The sequence below is a fragment of the Dreissena polymorpha genome, chromosome 14 (genome assembly GCF_020536995.1).
Source record: "Dreissena polymorpha isolate Duluth1 chromosome 14, UMN_Dpol_1.0, whole genome shotgun sequence".
Taxonomy (NCBI): domain Eukaryota; kingdom Metazoa; phylum Mollusca; class Bivalvia; order Myida; family Dreissenidae; genus Dreissena; species Dreissena polymorpha.
The window spans coordinates 14,020,033-14,034,552 of NC_068368.1; the positions used below are offsets into that span (position 1 = coordinate 14,020,033).

A 14,520-nucleotide genomic window follows, 5' to 3' on the forward strand; every position below is an offset into this window, starting at 1 on the left:
TAGTCAGTTCAGTATTCAATGTGAATACTATTTGGTAAACTTGTTTCCATACAATCAACATTTCGCAATAGGCTAGATAATATAAAAAAGTGAGTGCTCCACAACTCTTGCAAAGCTTACTACTGAACAATTGTAAACTGAATAAAGTGCTGTTTATTTAAGATATTGCACCAAACAACATTCTATCATAGTACCGCAAATAGTTTCATTCCACGATATATAGTTCTGTCAAAATACCGCAACAAACAGTTCTGTCAAAGTACCGCAAATAATTTCATTCAATGACAAACAGTTCCATTTCACGACACAAATTTATGCCATAGTACCAAACAAAGTTAAATTTCCAGCATAAAAGTCTGTAATTAATAAGACTTTACATTGCAAACATAATGCCACATGGATAGTATCGCCATCATCTAAATGTGCAATGAAGGCTCTCATAACCCTTGAACTACCAATAACTATTTTGAATGGTCTATTTTAGTTAATAGCATGTAATTCTGCATTATTCCCCGTGCTACATTAACATTATTGTATAAACACATTTTCCAATCAGGTAATTATTGATTCATATACTGGACACAATATGTATAAACTTAAATTTGAATAATTTAAATGAATGGATAAACAATTGTCACTATTACCCAGTCTCTATTAAAGTGGCAGTGAACTAAAGACGCATTAAGAATGATTGATACCATTGCAAAGTATGCTACAAAACACTGTTTGCATGGTCTTTTCTAAATAAGCATTTATGTCAGAAATGGATGGAAATATGTAACTCCAAACAATGCATTTAAATGACCTATACTATGGAAATACATATAAATCAGTAATGACTGCAAGCGTATGTATATATGCATATTTTGTGTTTGCTATAGACATCGTTGCACTTTCGATGAGCTCAAAATGCCATGAAATTATATCAACATTTTGTGTAAACGAAAATTCTTGTTATTTTCATTTTCTGTAAAACACTATAACCTTTCGACTAATTATAAATAAGGCATTCAACGTGCAATCTCGAGAGACTTGATATATAGACATTTCTGGGACTTGTCTTTAAATAAATGTATTGACCTCCAAATTTATCACGCACACATCCAAGTACCCCGTAATTACAAGACGCGCAATTTATTAGACCTTGTTATATTTCATACCTATGGGAAACATTTATCGTGAAGTGTTTTAACTATAAATTCATTATTTATTGTAGAAATAGTGTTATAAAACGAAGATAGAGTGTTTAAATTAATTGCAAAGTAACTATCTAACATATTAATTCATGTTAACATATGCCAGAAGACAAGCTCGGTGACATAGCGTGATTTATATTTGAATATTTCCATAGATTTATAATTACAGATATAGAAAAAATAAGTCAAATTACCATGAATGCGGAACAAGACAAAGGATGTATAAAGATTATAAATTAACTCGTTACGGTCGTAAGCCCCGTTTTTTTTCTGAACCGATATGTTCTCTAATATAACTTCAACGCAAGAAGTCAGCTACCCTAGATAAAGCAGTGTCAACATTTTCACGGATACAACATATACTAGTATGGTACATATCAGAACATTTTAAAGGTACTGAAGTAAAAGGTAGGTAAGAAAAGCAGCAGACGTATGTGACACAAATACCGAGTTTAATTAAATACACTTTATCAAACACACATTTGTCTTAATTGGTCTATCTAACACTCTCGTTTACCTATATTTAACAAACATGTCCCCTGATAGATCAAAATGAGTATTATATATGTTACACTGTTTTAAATTCGTCAGCAATTGTATCGCCCCATCATATGCCTGTTGTTATTGTATGTGTGGTGTCCGCAAAAACCGTATTTTGGTCAGACAAGAACCGTTTTTCAATTTGAAATGGGTCAGTTTAAGCCAAGTTTGCTATCATATGCAGTAATAGAAGTCGTATGTATTATATATAACAAAATATTAAAATGTTTTATGTGCTTGCAAAATAGTCGTTTTATCGCTAATTCAGTGTCTTGTACTACCAAGCAATTATCAGTGTAACGAACATCCGCCTTTAGTGCTATTAGGTATCACATAGCTAAATATTGTTATCAATTTTATGAAAATAGTTATATAACCGTATTTGGGTTTAAAAAGAACTCCTTTGAAGTTAAAGAACAAATATAAGGTGTCAGAAATAAGCACATATGCTTTTTCTACACAATATACAACGATTCCTCACACTTTCATAAAATCCAAACTCTGTTTACTGATCGAACAAGCATTTGCAAGTGACAAGTATTCTGATCTTGCTTTAAACACGAAAACGTGTTAAATATGAACGCCTCTGATCGAAACGTATTATATATTTTTTATTTTCAGATGAAGCACCGGTATATACAGTACGCTTGTTTCACGAATGTTCAATGTAAAAGAGCAACATCAATAAAGTACTTCAATTTAATATATTGGTCGAAGGACGCCGTCACATGTTTACCGACATGTCTTTCAAATAATTGACAATGGATGGTTTTGTGATAGTTGTTTTTAGATATGAAGTAAATAATACAAGTAAAAACGTTGATTTGACTACCATTACATTAAATAGTCGCAAAAGTATTCAAATAAATAAGTAAAGGAGGCACTCGTTTTATTTAAAAAAAATATTCATGGTAAATGTTGTAAACTATTAAAGTATGGATAAATACAATGTTAAATGAATGGATGTTTATGGTATGATAATTATACATGGTAAACATAAACAAAACATATAAAAGAAGTGTATAATACAAACGTAATAATCTCTACATATATATATGCACGCAATTTAAAATATATTTTTACAATATTCCCGAGATCTCCACCACACAATAGTCCACTGTCATTATATCTAAGATTGTGTAAAATTGTTTTTCGATTGTCGAACAACAAGAATTGATGCATAAGGCGCACATTTTCATTAAACGGAGAATGTCATTGTTCAACTTGAAGAGGAAATGAGCGCTACATTCACTTTAACATATATCCAACATCCATTCGGGTGGCATCGGTTTCGGATATGTGTTGAGGACACTGTAATCGTTCGGATGTACCTTAAACACCCTGAAAATATAACGGGTTTCATTTTTAACGAGCCTTACTAAGGGGAAACGGGTTTAACCATTTACCACTTAGAAACGTATTTTTGCGTATGTGTAGTCCCTTAGAAAGTTTAATTTAACTTAAGGTCTTTCTTACTATATTCAAGTTTTTAAGACATCATTTCTAACCCTTAGAGCAGCAAACAGCATAAAAAACCTAAGCAGACTGCCAGTTACTCGCAGGCTGTTCTGGTTTCACGCTGTTTGTACATAACCATGTTCACTTTGCTTCTGAGTGGGAAAGGGTTAATTCATATGCGGAGAGTGTCGTTCCAGATTACCACTTGCACAGGCTTATCTAGAATGAAACTTTACGCTCACGCATACAACCACATTTTCCTAGAACAAGACACATACATTTAAAACTGTAAAACATCTGCAACGTTTTGGCAACAGTTATTCAATGTTCTGAACACAAATTAAGGCATTTGAAAAAGTTTTCGTTTCGGTCAACGTATGTTTTAACGATGAAGGTTTTGATTATGAAATGTTTAATTTATGTGCTTTTTTGTAATGGTATGTTCTAACTATGTACGTTTATGTCATCGTATGTATTCAATGAACACGGTTTAGTCATGATATGTTTTGACTAAAAAAATGTATGTTTTAGTCATGGTATGCTTTAATTATGTACGTTTAGGTCGTGATATGTTTTGACTTAGTATGTTTAGTCAAAGTATATTTTAACTATGTATATTTTAGTCCTGGTGTGCTTTATCCATGTATGCTTTGGTCATGGTTTATTTAATCCAAAAACCTTTTGCTCATGGTTTATTTAAACTTTGTACGTTCAGTTATGAAATGGTTTAGAGCAAACTTCGGAATGGTCATGCTAATTTTTATCTGTGTCCGTTTTGGTCAGTATATGTTATAGCTTTGTATGCTTTAGTCACGGAGATAAATTGACCTTTGAAAATAGTTCTTGGTTCGTTTTTAGCTTCTTGTTTTATGTTACGACACTGAACATTTTGAGCACAGTTCTTTGTTACAATTAAGTATTATTTAAAGTTTGTTTCAACAAGTGTACATTTGTGCAATGTACCACCAACGGTATGTGTTACCTAGAAACCGTAAAGTGGATTTGTTGACCAAACCATTTAGAAGTTTGCGTTATTCAATCTTTCTTTGTGGCCTTTATACAAAAGCCCCTTAAAAGCGATTATACATTCATTCAAATGCAATAGCACAAACATTTAAGAACTGTGTTATTCAAAACAACGGCCAAACATGTTAATATTGCGTTGTTTTAATTTTTAAAACAATAAACAAATAATTGATTAAACTATTAACATGCTTACATTGAACTGTTTTTAAGTCAGAGACTTCTCAGAGATGTAGGTTCCCACTTCATGTATTTGTGAACAGTAAATCACCCGTGCATGCATGTAATGCAAATGAAAGAAAGTATAAGGGTGTTTTTTTACTTACTTGTCTTTCTTGAAAAAATAAATGTAGCCATCTTTCCACCGTAAAGAACCCTCTGGTGACTTCTGTAGTCCATGGAAATACTCCGCAGTTTGGAGGGGATACCCCGCCCGGACAACATCCTTTACCGTGCTCCACTCCCAGAAAAGGTCGACCTAAATATCAAACATCAACCGTTCTTTTGCATGTATTGATTTTTCGACAAGAGGGAATGCAACAAGTCGTGCTCTGGGAAAACGGGGCTTAATGCATATTCGTAAAATGTCGTACCAGATTAGCCAGAGCAGTCCGCACGGGCTAGTCTGGGGCGACAATATCCGAATAGAAAGAAGATACTTTAAATGACAAATAGTATCTGGGAAGGCACTACGCACATGCATTAAACCCAGTTTTCGCAGAGCGAGGCTATATTGATTCTTCGACAAGAAGCAATGCAACAGTTTTCTTTACATTAACAAAAACATATCAAATGCGTTCATACTGTTATTTTTGTACATTTTAAAAAGAATTTACAAATGAGTTTAGCAAAATGTGTGTTTTGTTTCGTTCTTTTGTATGCTGGGTCAGACGTTTTGGCACAAAATTAAAGGAGATCGTTTTTTTCAAAGATTACGACGTTGGTCGAGTAACGTGGGCAACGCATATAAAACATTTACTTTTTTTGTTCGGATTTGACCACGCATTGATTAGTAATAAACTTGGAAACAGTGTTACCTTCTTAAACATATTCCATACCAGACTAGTTGACTGTGCGAAGCAAACCCTTTTAGAGGATATAAATTCTCGTGCAAAAGGCTTACACTATAAACTATTTAAAAGCTTAGTTGAGCCAGAGCGCTACTTATCTTCGCCATTGTCATATCGTTTAAAACACTGTCTGTCTAATTTTCGTTGTTCTGGCCATCGACGTATGATTGAAAAGGGTCGTCATGTCTGTATTCACAGGGAATATAGATTCTGTCAATTGTGTCTATATAGAAATGTGTATAGTATCTAAAATGAGTTTCACTTTTTATAAGTCTGCCCTCTTTATAATCATATAAGAGACCAATATATCACGAATAACTGGTTGGAATGCACTATATCAGAACATTTATTTGTACTAATTATGACACTAGGCAACAAGCCATTTTTGCATTGAGCAGATATCTTGACGTTGCATATAAGATACGTGAGAGTTTACTGTAACTGAAGGCAAACTCGCATATAGTGTATATTTTGTGCGATACTTTTTCATTCGTAAATGTGCTACTAAATAATTTGATAACACATGTCTTCAATATTATTTCAAATACATTTAACCAACGCTTACATGTTTGACTATATGTCCATAAGCATTATTCTTTTTAGTTGTTTACTTAACACGTCTTACAATTATTGTTGTTAATATTATATACCATGCCACTACGTATGATTACTGAATGTACGTTTGTATTTTGGGCCGGAGGCCTTACAGTTCGAATAAACCTATTGTCATTGTCATTGTCGGAGCAGTTAATATATTTGCTTTGTTTAGATTTGTTGACGCAATTAGCATTTTACTTTTATATGCATCACATCAAATTAAAATAGTATACGAATTACCGCACTGTTTTGGTACACGGATTAAGTTTACTATCAACAACTACATGTACTTTCATCGGTAAGGAATATCGTCCACTTTGACAACGTCCCAGCTTTAAAGGAGGTATTTTAAAACATATGAAAACAATCCGTATTGCGTTAATTGAATACTGCTTCTTGAGCCGCGCTCTTGGAAAATAGTGCTCAACTCCTGGGCGTATATTGACGTCCCTGATCAGCACAGCCTAAACGTGAAATACAATACTTTGATTGAATATGTCTTTAAAAGTATGTCTCTGTAAAACGATAATCCAGTTTCGGCTGAAAGTGTCGTCCCAGATTGACCTGTTCGGAGTGCACAAGCTACTCTGGTACGACACTTCACGCACATAATTAAGACCATTGCTTCCTAAAATGCGGCTCATTGAATGAAGAAGTGTTTTCGTCAGGAGGATCAATGGTGACCTGCGGCCGTCGAAGTGCTATTACCCCAAACAGAAAGAGTCGTGTGATTCCATACTTGTCCCGGATGAAGGTGGCGCATCGGGGAACTTCCGGTAAGCCTTTGAATGCTTTAGGGTAACCGAAATCCAGGTCAAAGTTTGTATACCGCCATATTGTGTTGTCTGAAACGAATATTTAAATTTTAGACCCAATCACCGTAACAAAAACAACAACAATTCGATTATCCACCATGACAAACAAACGATCAAAACAAGCAAACAATAAACATAAACTTCAATAATAAAAGATCATCATCATCATCATCATCATCATCATCATCATCATCATCATCATCATCATCATCATCATCATCATCATCATCATCATCATCACCATTTTCATGATCCCCATCCTCATCGCTATTTACCATCATCAACACCCCTTTCACCATCACCACCCGTGCCAAAAATAAAGCGAGAAATTCGACTTTTATAAGTGTAAAAACATGTATGACGTGACGGCTTACTATAAAACATGTACGTCTGTTTCCGTTCCTCCAGGAACGAAACTGCATCTACTTCCGGCGGGCCGTTCTTGTAGATGTCCGTAATTTTCACTTTCTTTGGCGTACGCACCAGTTTGCCGCGTTGGTCTATCTGTGTCAAGTGCGACTTGCGGAAGATATACGTGTAACCGTCCGGACCTTTGAGTAATTGAAACCTCTTTAGTTAAATCGTATACCTATCTATTTTCACAAGTACTGATTATATATGTAAACATCTAAACTATCTACCATGCTTCCCTTATATATTAAGCGATTTATTATTTAGTTGAATAAGTTTAAATCTTATCCATATCTTATTTTATTTCCGCAAGTACTGATTATAATTATATTCAAAACCCTTAGAATCGACACTATTTCCCATAAGTATGCGCGGTAAATTGCTTAGTTAAATCTTTTAAAAATCTTATTTTAATCACAAGATGCTTAAACACGCAATATCGCCCATTTGGAGTCGTTATTTTGTGTGGTCAATGACACCCTGATCCCGTGACTTACCCAGCTCGATATCATCCATGTTGATTTCACACGCCTTTGGGGCGACCGTTGTGAGCTCCTTGGCGGGTAATGGAGGGTCCTTTACCTCGGGGTTAGGCCCTTGAAAATAAAGCCGCTCTCTGTGAAAGCAGGGCTAGAAGCATGTGCGTAAAGAGTCGTCCCAGATGAGCATGTGCAGTCCGCACATGCTAATGATGGACGACACTTTCCGCTTTTTTTTTCAATTTTCTTTTATAGGAAGTCTCTTTATAACGAAAATTCATTTAAGGCGGAAAGTGTCGTCCCTTAATAGCCTGTGCGGACTGTGCACACTATCTGCGACGACACTTTACGCACATGCATCTAGCCCTGCTTTCACAGAGAGCGGTTTTATTTTCTAGGACGCATATAGTTTGACAAAGTGTTTACAAATGTAATCAATTTTTTATTTAAATCGCATCTTTGTTAATATGTTGTACGATCGCTAATGATTTTCGCACCATCAGTTGTTTGTGACTGCAGGTCACATGAGTAAATTAAAAGAAACTAATTGCAGAAATAGCATTGTGTTTATCTATAGACCCCCTTAATACATGTAAGTTGAAACCATATAATTTTAGTTAGATTGCATTGTAAGCTTAATGAAACGCTCTCGAGTCCGTGTCCTGGTTAGAACCAGAACGTGCTGTTTTGGGGGAAATCTAATGAACGCTCCCACAGTGGTCGTTCCACACCCGGTCGCTAGGCGGACACCATATTCACTGCGCTACAGCCTTGGCAATTATGCGGTTTAACAATTTAAAACAACTCTTACCGTACAAGATCTGCGCGTTTTCTATGTCCTCCTGACTAAGATCGAGGTTTGTCCTCACAAATGCGGGATACATGACAGAGCGAGGGTCCCGGGAATGTACCAAACCTAGGGCGTGTCCTGAAACAATAGAGTGGGGGTGCACCATTGACAGCAAAATGGTATATGACTAGTGATGGTCATAATTATATGTGAAAATCAACAGCTGTTTTGAGCAAAATGCTAACAACAGTGTTGGCGTGGCATTAAATACACATCGGCGACCCAAAATGGTTCCATTTCACTCTTCGTTAATACAGGTATGTAGTTCACGAACTTTAAAGTTGCAATACAAATGTAAAAGCGAATAGCTGTGCTAATAATATTATTGTAAAAACACTGGAAAATCATTTATATTAGTCGATATCACTTTTGTGGTGTCAAATGTTTTTTTCGTCGATACGTAAAAAAGTGGATTTCTGATTTGGGACAAACATGAGGAATTGGCGTCGCTCATTTTCCGATGTGTTTCAATGTGTTCGTGTTTAATTCGGGGACCGGTCAACCCACGAAATCAACGAAGATTATTGTTCCACGAAAAGAAATGGGTTTACATAATAAAATTATGAAATCATATGCATATGTTTATTTGGCATAAGGATTGCAACGCTTGAAAAAGTCTGATTACGGAAGATAAACCATGCAGATATGATTTGCGCTCCCACTAATTGTTTCATATTCTTATGTTTGTGAGAAATCCCTAGAAAAACCGTGGATCAGTTTGAACACATATTACAGAGGTTATACATACATGTGATAATGTCGATAAGACAGAAAATTACAAAAATGAGATACGTTTTATTGATAGATTGGGACGTGAAGAACTGCTTCGACATATTCAAGTACTAATACAAATCTACCCGAGTAAGGAAAACTATCGATCGAGCTCTGCGAAAAGGTGGTTAAATGAATATGCGTTAAATGTCGTTCCAGATTAGCCTGTGCAGTCCGCTCAGGCTAATCAGGGACGACACTTTCCGTTTGTATGATATTTTTCGTTAACAAAAATTCTCTTCTTAGCTAAAATCCAGTTAAGGCGGAAAGTGTCGTCCTTGATTAGCCTGTGCGCACTGCACAGACTAATCGGGGACAACACTTTACGCACATTAATTTAACCCTATGACGAGATGAGCTGGTTTGTAAACAAATAAGTGCGTTTTATTTGATAATTGTTTCGCACGTAAACGACGCTGCGAGAATATATACAGGTCGTAGATAACATTTGAATATCTTTTTGGGGAAAAAGCATGTGCGTAAAGTGCCATCTCAGATGAACATGTGAAGTTCGCACTGGCAAATCTGGTACGACATTTTAGGCACTCGCATTAAGCCCTGTTTGCCCAAAGCGAGGCTGATGTTTTAACCCCGAGGGTTAAAAAGCCACGTCTACCTTAGTGTAATCAATGCAAGTTATTCCCTTGAAATCTTAGGTTGGCGAGGTAGACATACGGCTTTCTACATGCGGTCCTCTACACTATGTACTTTAAAATCATTTGAGTTGCGCTCTGTGCAAAGGGGGTCTAATGAATGTGCGTAAAGTGTCGTCCCAGATTAGCCTGTGCTGTCCGCACAGGCTTACCAGGGACGACACTTTCCGCCTAATCGAGTTTTGCTAAGAAGAGACTTTCTTTAAACAGAACACATCCGAAAAGCGGAAAGAGTCGTGCCAGATTATCCTGTGCGGACTGCATTACGTACGCGCATGAATTTAACCCTCTTTTCACAGAGCAGGGCCCATTTATATTAGTCGACATGAAATTTCGTAGTTTACAAAAAAAATTATTTTTTTTCAGGGAAAAATAAATGCGCTGTTTTCTTATTTTCTGAGACAAAGCGAGTAATTTGTGTCGATTATTTTGTGATGAGTTTGTGATAAATTGATTAATCGCTAAATCCACGAAATCGACGAAAAAATACTGTCCTACGAAAAATACTCTCCAACGAAAAGTAATGCCCTACGAAAAATAATGTCCAACGAAAAAGAATGTCCCACAAAAAATAATGTCGAACAAAAGATAATGTCCTACGAAAATAATGTCCAACGAAATATGCCGTAATATTATTATGATTTTACAGTGAAAAGGATTGTACAAAGCCTTTAACGGCCAGCACCATATCGTTGGATACCTATTTCATGAATGGCCACCCCCAGAAGGTTGACGCCTGATTTAGGGTCCACGTCTAGGGTCCAGTCTTCGTCAGTGTCCAGGTGAATGTCCCCGGATATCGTGTACGTACCGGGCCCGAACGCGTGACCGACGACCCTTCCTGAAAATTTGAAACAATTAAAAAATTAATCATACTAAAATATGTAAATCTCACTCTGGAAAAACGGGGTTTAACGAGTGTTCGCAAAGTGTCGTCCGATAATCGCCTGTTCAGAATGCACCTGCTAATCAGAGACGACACTTAACGCCTTAAGTGGACTTAAACTAAGAGGAGACTTCCTTAAAACGCAAAATACAATAAAAGCATAAAGTGTCGTCCCTGGTTAGCCTGGGTCGACTGCACTGGCTTATAAGGGACGTTACTTTAAGAACATGCATTGAATACCGTTCCCCCTGAAAGATGCTGAACACTTCATTACATAGGCTGAAGGGTACACACGAGTTTAAGTTCTGATGATGCGATACTGAATGGATAAAAGGGTGCTATACCTAACACCAAAAGGAAAACAAAAACGATCGTTAGAAAATACGCATACTTTTCTAAGCTTTATTAGAAATGACGTCTAAACATTATGATACATTTTAATTATTTAACTATGTTCTTTACTTTACAAAATATCTCTTCTGTAACATAAGTTAGAGTGTTCATAAGACAATCTCATAGAATATTACAGGAATGTCTATTCAAACATAACATGATAGTTCTATATTGATAGCAAGCGAGCGTATATGCTTCGATAATCATATATTATCTTTGTATAAAAGACAAATGACACAGATGCCTCGTCTATAGTTGATGCGTGCTTATATACCTTGTATTGTTCTGGGAATAGCGCGTGTATGCAACGACTTTATGCCATAAGCATATACAACATTATACATCAAATTTAAAATTTACAAAACTGATTGTTCTACTTAAAAGTAAAATGCCACAATGTAATCAAGAAATTCGTTCAACATGCAGCGCTATTAGTTTGGCTTCCACATGGAATGTTCTCTTAATCTAGACTATTCTTCGGAATGCATGTTGTGGTTTGCAGCTTATGTATATAACTTCTTATTATTTAAATATTCGAGAGGTCGCCGTGGTGTAATGTCCGCCTAGCGACCGGGAGGTTACGGGTTCGATACCCACCGTGGGAGCGTTCTTTAGATTTCCCCCAAAGACACCAAGTACTGGTTCTAGGCCCAAGAAACGGACTCGAGAGCCTTAGGCAATCGAGCTAAAATAAATAGGTTTAAACTAAAACTTTATTTTTGTATAACAACATGAAGAATCGGAATTAAGATCCCTCTTAAATATTTCCGCTTTAATATCAACACGGTATAACAGTCACCCCTTTAAGTCATGGAAGTCATGTTGATCAAAGTGTTGAGCGTTTTAAATGTAATTTAAATCATGTGGGAAACCATGCTTACATGATATTAAGGTTTAAATTAAAACAAATTTTGGTACTTAATGCTTTCCATGGGGTAAATCCACGTTTCGTTTTCAGAAAGGACTTATGCAAACCGCCCACCCAATAAAAATCACTTTAAAGGGGGATACTTAAACTGGTATATATATCATATAATGAAAACTCATTGGTATTCCTCGGCAATTTATTCCGTTTTTTTAAGTCTTTTTCTTGGACACGCAAATTCGTTGATTTCTGAATTTGGAAAACAGAAAGGAATTTGTGTCAGTCATTTCCAACGTGTTTAAGTTAAATTCATGGATCGGTCAAACCACGAAATCAACGAAAATTAATGTTCAACGAATAATTACGATTTGAAAGAAAATCATGCAATATTTGAGCCGTGCTCTGTGAAAAGGGAGTTTAAGGCATGTACGTAAAGTGTCGTCCCAGATTAGCCTGTGCAGTCCACACAAACTAATCAGGAACGACACTTTCCACCTAAACTGGAGTTTTGCTAAGAAGAGACAAAAATGATCATAAAGCGGAAAGTGTTGTCCCTAATTAGCCTGTGCGGACTGCACAGGCTCATCTGGGACGACACTTTACGCACATGCATTAAACCCCATTTTCACAGAGCACGGCCCATATTGTCTTTCTGCCTTTTCTTAAGTTCTTAAGTTCTCACGGGACTCGTATACGCTACTCTATTTTGTTACCAAAACATTTGCTTTTTGACGCAAGGCAGATGCAATACCCGTACTTTAGCAAAGTAATAACGATCCGCCAAATACATAAAGAACCGTTTGTGTTTCTTTCACATAAAGCTTTGTCGAATGTATAAACATGGGCATCTAAGAGATTTGACGATGGCTGACACAATCGTACGTTTAGTCTACCAGATATTAAGATGTTTCACACTCCATCAGAAGGATCAATAAACCAAGTATATTACAAAAGGATAATATGAACAACTTTTTCTAGTTAGATGAGATGATCACGCTTTTTAAGGAAATGTGAAATAAGTCGAAGTAGTACAATTTTATTCGAAAACGATTGTAATTCGTTTGATTAAGGTAACATAACTCAAGTGTTAAGGTAGGTACCTAAACAAGGCTTTGATAGCATTGCATAAAAAATACAATTCCCTTCCAAAGAACTCTTATAAAATCAAATAAATGCATTACCACTTTATTGCCCGTTACATTTTTATATAATAAAATGAAATATCCATTTGACGCAGAAGTCGTTAATAATTTTTTAATTCACCAAACGTTTGACGTCTAGTGAAAATGTATTGCGTATTAACATTATATTGTTCTTAATGCGCACAAGTTTCATTATTTAACAAGAGCACCGCATAGCGAATGCCAACACTCGGCTGCGGGTAAAGTTTGAATAAATGAAAGCTTGCCAGAAGAATTTTTTTATATTAGAGGTCACAGTGACCTTGACCTGTGACATAGTGACCCAAAAATAGGTGTGGCGTGTAGAACTCATCAAGGTGCAGCTACATATGAAGTTTCAAAGTTGTAGGTGGAAGCACTTTGATTTTAGAGCCAATGTTAAGATTTTAGCACGACGCGGACGGCGGACGATCTGGCTATTACAATGCCTCGGGTTTTCTCCGAAAACAGCCGAGTTAAAAATATAGCCTAACTCTGAGAAAACTGGGCTTTATGCATTTGCGTAAATCATCCCAGATTAGCCTATGCAGTATGCACATGCTCATCAGGGACAACGCTCTTCGCCTAAACTGGATTATCAGTAAGAAGAAACTTCCTTGAAACGGAAGATACCATAAAAGCGGAAAGTGACGTTACCTGATTATTCTGTCGAACCGACCGAAAATACAGTAGAGAGTAGAGTAACCTCTATATACGCCTTTTCTGCGAGAGCACAACAACAGTATCGTCTTAAACAACAAAAATTCACCTTTTTCATCAAAGGCCAGGCCCGCACCGTCACCATGGTTTCCGTGCTCGAAGTCGATCTGGATGTCGGGCGTCTGTCTCGTGTACAGGAAGCGCAACCCTGTGACCGAGGACCAGGTGTTGAAAGCCTTCTTCAACGTCTTCCTGTGACAAAATGGCGGCGACTACAGTTGGGTTGGGGAGAAATCGTCAATACGTATTTATGTTAGTTAAAAGGAAGAGTCTTGTATGAAAGGGTAAAGGGGTAGACTTTTGTGAGAGGAAAATGAGGTCGTCTTTTCTGAAATACATGTATACAGAAGTTTTCTTTTACGTTATGATACAAGCGTAGTTTTTTATGTTAGGATAAAGGAGTTGCATTCTATGCAAGGATAAAGAAGTAGTATTAAGATAAGTATAAAGATAAAGAAGTATAATAGGAGAATGAACGATGAAAGACCTTCATTATGACATCGATGCCAACAATTACCACATTGCTGCTTATCTAATTGGCACAATAAGGAAAGTTCAGTCGCCGATAATGCCAAATCTTATATCTGCCGAGTCTGATAAATAGAACATCTGGTGAGAAACGCTTGCATAAAC

General features: G+C 36.4%; 1 protein-coding gene across 4 annotated transcripts in view; it reads right to left on the reverse strand.

Annotated features, from left to right (window-relative positions):
• Nucleotides 1-2,237: 2,237 nt before the first annotated feature.
• Nucleotides 2,238-14,520, reverse strand: part of LOC127857593 (stromelysin-1-like) — a 76,905-nt gene continuing 64,622 nt past the window's right edge. The window contains exons 5-12 of one of the 4 annotated variants that reach the window (XR_008038514.1): nt 13,937-14,079; nt 10,564-10,704; nt 8,401-8,517; nt 7,608-7,706; nt 7,074-7,250; nt 6,624-6,729; nt 4,544-4,695; nt 2,238-3,077 (exon numbers count right to left, since the gene is read on the reverse strand). Coding sequence is in view for 3 of the 4 variants with exons in the window: in XM_052394074.1 (XP_052250034.1) it covers nt 2,990-3,077; nt 4,544-4,695; nt 6,593-6,729; nt 7,074-7,250; nt 7,608-7,706; nt 8,401-8,517; nt 10,564-10,704; nt 13,937-14,079 (1,054 nt within the window). In the remaining variant the exon portion in view is untranslated. Of the gene's footprint in view, nt 3,078-4,543; nt 4,696-6,592; nt 6,730-7,073; nt 7,251-7,607; nt 7,707-8,400; nt 8,518-10,563; nt 10,705-13,936; nt 14,080-14,520 lie in introns of all 4 variants that reach the window. The other 3 variants (XM_052394074.1, XM_052394073.1, XM_052394072.1) reach the window with 3 other exon arrangements.